General features: G+C 31.8%; 1 protein-coding gene across 1 annotated transcript; it reads right to left on the bottom strand.

Annotated features, from left to right (window-relative positions):
• Window positions 1-7,957: 7,957 nt before the first annotated feature.
• LOC139891141 (uncharacterized) lies at window positions 7,958-9,187 on the bottom strand. Its single transcript, XM_071874079.1, has one exon. The coding sequence runs from the start codon at window positions 9,179-9,181 to the stop codon at window positions 8,174-8,176; it is 1,008 nt and encodes a 335-aa protein (XP_071730180.1). The 5' UTR covers window positions 9,182-9,187; the 3' UTR covers window positions 7,958-8,173.
• Between the last annotated feature and the right edge of the window lie 371 nt (window positions 9,188-9,558).

Genomic DNA, 9,558 nt, shown 5'->3' with positions numbered 1-9,558 from the left:
ATGTCAATATTGTGAACGTGTGTTCTGGAAATAGCAATTGACAGTGCTTTGGTATAAAGATCAGCAGAGTTGTTGATTGAACGTATCTCATTTCAATCTGGTTGGCCTTAATGAGATTTTGAGTGTATGAGAAGAATCTAGGAGGTATGTGTTTTGTTCGGTCACTTTTGATATACCCTTCTTTCATCTGTGCTATGCAAGCTGCATTATCTTCATAGATAGTTGTTGGACTTTTATCGCGTTCTAGTCCACAAGAACCAGTAATGAGTTGTCTCATTGATCTCAATCAAAAAACATTCCCGAGTAGCTTCATGTAATTCAATCACTTCGTCATGATTTGATGATGTTGCAACAAGTGTTTGTTTTAAGAACGCCATGATTTTGTGGTATCTCCATTTAGGAAAACATACCGAGTTTGAGATTTATCTTTATGAGGATTTTATGAATGACCTGCATATACATAATCAACCAAATCTTGTTTTGAAGCATTAGAATAAAATAATTTTAAATCAGCAGTTCCTCAAGGGTATCAAAATATGTGCTTGATCCCATTCCAATGTCTTTTTGTAGGGGCTGAGCTGAACCTTGTCAACAAATTTGCTGCAAAAGAAATGTCAGGTCTCGTACAATTTGTAAGGTACATAAGAGCTCCAATTGCATTAAGATATGGAACTTCAGAACCAAGAACATCTTCATGTTCTTCTCGGGGACGAAATGGATTAGTATCAATATTGAGATCTAACAACCATAATAGTACTTAATGGTTTTTGTCTTGTCCATATTAAAATGTTTTAAAATCTTTTCGGTATAAGTTGTTTGATGTATAAGTAAGTCATTAGTCATATGCTCAATATGTAAATCAACGTAATACTTTATTTTTTTTTATTTCAAAATCTTTCTCTAGAAGTTGAATGGCTTCATAGATTTCTTTATTTAAGATAATTGATATAAACAACTATGTTCACGTATCCGAACATTGTTTTTATAAAACATACATGCAAATAAGTTTATATGTATACCCTTTTCTTATCAAGTAGTCATTTAATGGGTTATACCACATACGTCCCGATTGTATAAACCCATTTAAAAATCTTTGTGATTTAATGGAATACATTCCCTTGGGTTTTGCATTAGATGCTTATGATACCTTAACCCTTCAGGTATATTCATATATATCACTATTAAGTGATCCATACAGATAAGTAGTAACAACATCCATGAGATGCATTTAAATAACTACCAGGTTGATTAAGTATCTAATAAGTAATTGTATCCATTACAGGAGGATAAGTTTTCCTCCTAATTCATTTCTGGTCTTTGTGGGAAATCTTGAGTTACAAGTCTAGTTTTGCCTTGTAACTTCATTTGCACATTTCTTTTTCTGATAAAAATTCATTTGTATCCCATACGTTTCACATCTTTAAAAGTGATAACGATTGATCCAAAAACTTTTCTTTTATCGAGCGATTCTAATTCAGCCCGTATTGCTCCTTTCCATTGAGCTCAATCATGTCTATTTTGACATTCAACCATAGATGTTGGTTCTGGATCATCATCATTATTCATGATGTCATATGCAACATTAAATGAAAATTTCTCATCAAGATTTTTCATTTCATTTCGGTTCCATAATATTTTTGAATATGCATAATTGATTGTAATTTCATCATCAATCTCCTCTGCAGTAGGAGTACTGATTTGTGGTTCTTCTTGAACACTTTCTTTTACTTCATTATCAGCTGATTTTCTTTTTCGAGGATTTTTATCTTTGGAACCAATTGATCTTCCACGTTTCAGAAGTGGCAAAGATTCATGAGTGACATTATTGCCAGCTTTTGAAATTTCAATTCTAGCTGAAGCATTTACTGCTATTATATATGATTTAGTCACTCTTTTTCGTATCTTTAAATGTATCACGTAATCGATTTGCAATTTCTTGCATATGCATTATTTTTGAACTTTCTTTTCGCATTCTTTTGTGCGAGGATCAACATACATTAATTGATGTTCACACCATGAAACATCATTTTATTTATATTTCATTTCTCCCCCTAATCCAGAGAACAATATTTCATTAAAATGATAATCAGCAAAATGTGCTGTAATAACATCACCCATCATGGGTTCTTATGATTGAAGATGTTTCATATCCAACATACATTCCCATCCTCCTTTGAGGACCATTTTAATACGTTGTAGTGGTACAACTAGAACATACACTGTACAACCAAATGTTCTAAGGTGGGAAATATTTGGTTCTCGGCCAAAATCAAATTTTAGGGGAGAATATTTATGACTTGCATTTGGTCTAATGCGAATTAATGTCACAACATGACCTCATATAAATATTGGGATTTCTGTACTCATTTTCAATGGTCTAGCTATTAGCTGCAATCGTTTATCTATTGATTCAGCTAAATCAATTTTGTGTATCCACATGAGTAACTGGATGTTCAACAACAATCCCTGTAGACATATAATAATCATTAAATGCTTGAGATGTTAACTCACCAGCATTATCAAGTCTCACCCTTTTAATGGTGTAATTAGAATAATGTGTTCTCAATTTAATAATTTGTGCAAGAAACTTTGCAAATGCCATATTATGGCTTGATAACACACAAACATGAGACCATCCAATAGATGCGTCTATTAGAACCACGAAATATCAAAATGGTCCACATGATGGATGAATTGGTCTATATATATAATCTTGAATTCTTTCAAGAAACATTGGTGATTCTTTCTCAATATTCTTTTCATTAATCACCATATGTGCTTTTCATTAATCACCATATGTGCTTTTTCATTAATCACCATATGCGCTTTTCATAATATATCCTTTTCACCATATGCGCTTTTAATCATATGCGCTGTGCTTTTCATCATATGCACTTTTCATCATATGCGCTTTTAATCGTATTCGTTGCGCTTTCGTCATATGCGCTTTTCATCATATGCGTTTTTTATCATATGCACTTTTAATCATATGCGCTGCGTTTTTCATTATATGCGTTTTTCATCATATGTGTTATGGTCTAAAACCATTTATTTATGAGTGATACACAAGCTAGTCATCTTAGAAAATTCAAACCATTCAAGTCTCAAGGTAGCTCAGGGTTTATTTAATCAAGATTTTTCAATAGATTCACTCTCGTTTTCTTTTCCTTTTGAGACTTATTTGTAGAGATAAACAAGATGTTCATGTATTCAAGAAATAGTTACGCACAAAGAATTCAAATGATTTCAAACTTTAATCGCGCTCACAATTTGAGCATCATGTTCCCCTTCTGCAACTTGGGAAGCAGTTCAGTCAAGAACCTCGCAAGGTTCAGCCAAGAACCTCGCAAGGTTCAGTGTAATTAGACAAATGAACATCTTTTACTGCCAACACATAAAGTTCATACACGCGAACTTCTCAAGTCATTTCGAGTAAGAAGCGCATTACGAAGCGGTACAACAATTAAGTTGCTTTATACATTCAGCAAAACAAACAGCTTAATCACTTCAGCATAATACACCAAAATTACCGCAATAAATTTAATCATAGAATATGTTCATACTTTCTCTTAGCATCATATTAACCTTAATCAAGAAAAGAAAAAAAAAAACATAGTAACAACTTAAGCTGCTTAAATCAAACGCCCGTGACATAATAAAAATTTCTTATCACAACGGATATTAAATTTCACACTGTTTGATATATATACTCGATATATTGTAATCACACCAGATATCATGCTTCAAAATTCATTATTATGAGCTGTATAATCAAAATAGACATATGATAAAGTTTTGGACATATTAGCCAATAGTGGATCACAAACAATCTGTCTTAAAATTGGCAACAATAGTTTTTTACCATCAAAACCCATATAATCAATTCGACATATATTCAGATTATATAGCAATTTGCATTTGTAAGCCAATAATACAAAGAAACAAAATTATATATATAACATATATAATTATTATTATTTTTTTTTTTTAATCTAGACAAAACCAGCGGCGGAACTTGAACTCGGATACAGGTGGGGCGAGTGTAAAATTTTTTTTTTAATTATTTCATAGTCAGGAAGGACGAACACTAAAAAAAAAAACTTTATTTTTTTTTTTTTTTGGTAAATTTTTTTTTTTTTTTTTTTTTTTTTTTAGTGTAAAAATTTTTGTTCCGTAAAATTCAGGGAGGGCGGACACCACCTTTGGGATACCTTAAGTACCGCCACCGGACAAAACACATATGAAAATAAAATTTCAAAGATCTATCACTTAATCAAAGTGGACGTATAACGTATTAATGATCAAAATGGAACAGAGCATAAAAATAATGGTCATCCAATGCCACAATCCAAAAAACACAACCGCATGTAATACGCAACACTAAAAATACAAATTCTACAATTCATATTAGAGAGAACAAGTAGCCGAGTTGCATACAAATCAAGTATATAGCATCTGGCATATATTATATATAATTATAATAAAAATATATATTAAAAATTAATAGCATATACTATATGATTTATGCAATCGGAAGTGTTATATAAAATTCTGGTTTCTCGGTTGTAAAACGATATCAAACGAATTTAGAAAGACACAATTATACATTTGATTTTCGACAAGATCACGATCTAACATATAGTCGGCAACAATAATCATTAATAATTAATAATATAAATTATATATAGGAGATCAGTAGCATCTATATTTACTTTGGATCGTAATATACGGAGACAGTATGCAACAAACTTTATATACAAATATATAACTTCAATAAACACTATCATGCATTATATATAAACATATGATAATTATTAATGGACATCATAAATTAATAGTGGGAACTGTTTAATTATATATGTGTGGCATGTGGGGAATTTGTTTAAGACCGATAGCATTTAAACTTAACAAGATTTTTTAAACAAACTATTATGATCTTAGCATATTAAATAGCTAGCGGCGGCGACTGGCTAATACCCTAAATTACTCCGCAAATAACATGTAAGTACATAACAGTTTAAAACAAAGTTCATATTATATAAGCATCGACAACTCAATTTCGTACAAGATTCTGTTTAAGTTTGTAAGTAAATTATATACGAAACTGAAACGAGTAATCAAATAATAACATATTACTCAAGCAATATAATCGGATCATAAACATATATATAGAATAAGAATTAAAAAGATCTAACCGAATTGAAGGTTAAACCGGACTTGTGTTTGACACAATTCCCTTAAACAGATTCTGCGTCTGTTCCCAGGGTACACCGATCTGAAGAAGCGTACTGCCGGACTTGAACATTTGTCTTGATTAGTGACTTGTACTTGCTTAAATAAACCTTGATTATACGGAGCACTTCGTGCTGATAACGTGTTATAATTCAGTAGGCTTATAACTACCTTTAGTGGTTTGATTCTTGATTAAGAATACTAATAATGAAGTGTAAGAACAAAGATGATAATGGAGAGAAAGAAGTATAATACTTGTTGTAAGTATATTAGAATGGTATATTTATCTTGTACATATTGATGCATATTTATACTACAAAGAGTGTTACATATTTGACTTTTGTGAATTATATAAAATTGTTAGCCACCATTTCTTGACTTCTACTTTAACAATTGATGTATTATAACATAATAATAATAATAATAATAATAATAATAATAATAATAATAATTATTATTATTATTATTATTATTATTATTATTATTATTATTATAATTATAATAATAATTATTATTATAATTATAATAACAACACATATAATAATTATATAATTATAAAGACAGAGTTTAACGTAATAGATAATAAACGTAATAACAGAATAACTTACAAATGATTATAGATGATCCTTGCAATAATTGCTATTACCGTGATTCACTTATGTATTATTCATAGACAAATATTACAAAAAACCTAGCTTCAACTCTTGCCTTAAGAAGTATAGACAGCTTCTTAAGAGCTTACAAGACTCGGACTTATTTATAATAAACTAGCATAAGCTTGCAGAATTGTGTTGTGAGAGAGGTAGAGTAGTGAAAACTCGGAACGAGATAGAGCTCTGAGTTTTCTGAATGAATTGAAATGAACGTCTGAGCCTCCTTTTATAGGCATACTGGGTTACTAGTTGTGAAAATGGGTCGACAGTTGCTTAACCACGGGTCATCAGTTGTTAACGAGGCAGTAATAGTTGAGGGGGGTCAACTCTATGCTTCTCTCTTTTTCCCTTAGCTAAAGTTTTTTTCCACTGGGTTTTCTTTAGCAAGGTTTTTAACGAAGCTGTAATAGTTGTTCTCTAATAAATTGTTTTTCAAGGGGGGGTGTTACAATATATTGTTCGTCGAAAGTCAAATATATGTCTGATCAATTTATCTATTAAACATCTCATGACTATTTTACATTTATGACACAATGTAGATGAGTAGATTGTATAGTTTCACATTGATTGCTAAATTGTAAATGAATAGATTGTGTGTAGTATATCAGATAGTATAAATATGCACGGATGAATATAAGTGAGATACACCATTTTCTTCTATATATCTCTCATACTAAATCTCTTGATTCATATATATTATTACAAGTCTTTAATAATATATTAAAATAATAGTTTAAGTAGCTAAAAATAGTTATCAACTACTAAATCTTAACAAAAATGAATATATAAAAACTGCTGAAGATTTTTCATCAAAAATGAAATAACTCACAAACAAATAATACAACGAATGAACCAACGTCCAAATGCAAATCACTAGCCAACAACCACGACAACACTTTCAACAAACTCAGTGTTTGACTCAACTTATACTGAAAATAAATAGATATTATTTTAAATTTCTTTTTATATTTGCAAATTCATACACATTCAAAAAGGTTTTTCTAACGAATATATGTAAGTTTAATGAATTTGAACTTACAATAACAGTTATTCCAATACCACTAAGCGAATGCTCATTTGATTATTCATTTTTTTCTTGATATTTTCACTGTCAAAAGTTGTATCTATAAAAAAAGAATTTGTTATGCCTGAGTATTCGACTAACTTTACTAGCCGACTAACTTCGAGGCGACTACCTGCTTTACGAGCAGCCCGAAATCATCGCGGGTGAACCTTATAGCCAAAAGAGTATTAATTGGTTCAGCTTTGTGGAGTCGAACCAATGACGATTGTATGAAATTTATAAATCAATATTCATTGTTAATAATTTATTGATATTGATATTGATATTGATATATTTAGTTGGTATATTCTTTGTTAAATGGTTAGATAGAAAAACTAGCACTATATTTAATAAATTAATAGAATAGAATGTCATGTAAATATCATACTACTAAGTATTGCCGTATTGGTATCTCTTAGTTTAAATAGGTCAAAAATTAGGATTAAATAAATTGAATAAATGTAAAGATTAAATTGATATAGATAACGACTTTTTGAAACTAGAAGCCAGGACTTAAGCGACATAGGAACTAAAAATAAGAAAAGATGTGGTATTATCCTACCATATTCAACTGTAAGTTTCATAACATTTTCTACTTATTTCATAGTAACTACCAACTGTTTTCTATGTACCTCCTCTCACGATGTTCCAATGCTCTTTTTTCCGGGGATCATTTCCCGGTGGCAAATTTCAGGCCAGGCTTCATTTGCTCAAGTGGTCGTTTTCTGGTGTTCTTTCGGCCAGGTCAATAGTGATGCAGAGTCGGTAACAACGGTGAAGGGCCAATGAGGCTTATAAAAAATGTCGATGACATCGTTGAAGGGCCGGTAAGGCTTTGACAAGTGTCAACGACAATGGTGAAGGGTCAGCAAGGTTTTAACCTTGTTGTTCGATTGCACACTTTACACATGCCTTTATTTGAGAAGCCTCTCTGTATAGGATGTTTGGGACAATGTTAATAATTTATCTACTATATATTACTCGGTACTAGATATTACATGTTGCCTAATTAAGAGTAATTACTAACAATTAATTACAGTATATACCTACTTGACAAATGACAATGTTTCAACCATGAATATATGACAACTGGTAACAAACAAAAAGCAAGTAGTAATACTTTTAATCCAGAATAACAGTTACAGAAACATAAACCACAGCAAGAACCTTAATTTGATTAAATTAAAAAGTACTCCGTAATATGAACTCGAGACTAACACGATCACTAAGCACCAGATGACCTGGTTTGTCGTCTCAACTCCTCATCCGCGTTCCTCAAAAACTGATCCCAACCACTTCCTTCACTTGTATCCAAATAATCGTACGGCACTGCAGTTTTCAAACCTGGCCTAACTCCCAATTGGCTCTCCACAATTCTAAACTCCAATTCCGTACTCCGCTGCTCAGATTCCAATTCCTCCCAAGTAAACATCAAAGGTAATGTAAAAGCACACCATGGATTAAAATCCAAAAGCTTAACAATCTCATCCTTCTTCACATAAACATCAAATGTGTAACTTTCTGACTCAAATTTCGTACACACATTGTTAACATAAAAGTTCTTGATTACCGTTTCGAGGTTGTCCTTATTCTCGACCAGTATTGGGTAAAATCCTGTGACTTCTCGTTGGGAGATTCCAACTAAAATACTGTTACGTACAAAGCAACGAAATTCCATTGCAGGGTTTAGAGACGGGTACCATTTTCGAAGGGCGAGAAAGAAACGAGCGGGCCGTGTCATGTTGCAGTCAGTGCACGAATCATAAGCATGACAAAGATCATGAATTAAAGAGTCAGAAGATTTGAGTAACAGTACAATTTCACTGAATGAGGTGCATTTGAGTAACCCATTCGGGCTGATCCAAGCTGAGTCTTTAGGGGAGCTCCAGTTGAGTTTAGGAAAGATAGCACCACCTAGGGTTTCGATTGATTTATTGATTTCAGATTCGAGATCTGGAAAAGAAGGTGGTGGTGGTGGTGTTGAAGTTTGTTCTGATTCATTATCAGATTGTTCTGATATAGTGTAGTCTTCTTCTTCTTCTGGTTTGTGGATTCTGTTGGGTAATGGATCATTGTTGGAGATGGAAAGTGGAAGGAGGAATGGGCCGGAATCATCTAGAAGATAATCAACGAAGGATTCTGGAAGCTCGTGAATCACAGTTTTTATGGATGTGGATTTGAACCGTGGATACCATTCTTGAATTTGACATCTACTAACTTCTTCGTCCTTCATTTTCAAATAAAAATGTGACGTACCACAATAACTTAAAGTCACAACCTTGCTTCAATAAGTTGCTCTTTGCTCCTTGAAAATAGCTATTGACTTAATGTTGTATATCTACTCGATCAAATCCGCAAAATGAAGAGTGATAAATTAGGTCGATTGTACCCAAAAAAAAAATCATAACACAACATAACTTAATATATAGCTTGTGTTTTTCTAGCTTTATTACATTACAAAACAAATCATATGAAAGCTACAAAAACCTGATAACAATTCACAACAAAAAAGAATCTGCATATCTTAATAATTTACAAGTTTTTCACAGGTTTGAAATATATGAGTATATAAACATAGGATTTATAGTCTGAGAATGCATGTATCTTCAC

The sequence above is a fragment of the Rutidosis leptorrhynchoides genome, chromosome 2 (assembly GCF_046630445.1).
Source record: "Rutidosis leptorrhynchoides isolate AG116_Rl617_1_P2 chromosome 2, CSIRO_AGI_Rlap_v1, whole genome shotgun sequence".
NCBI classification, from domain to species: Eukaryota; Viridiplantae; Streptophyta; class Magnoliopsida; order Asterales; family Asteraceae; genus Rutidosis; species Rutidosis leptorrhynchoides.
Note: the sequence above shows the minus strand (reverse complement) of the source record. Positions and strands in the feature narration are given on the sequence as shown.

What these genes read in the sequence shown, in the direction of transcription:
- LOC139891141 (XM_071874079.1), bottom strand. Translation starts at nt 9,181, where the DNA reads ATGAAGGACGAAGAAGTTAGTAGATGTCAAATTCAAGAATGGTATCCA.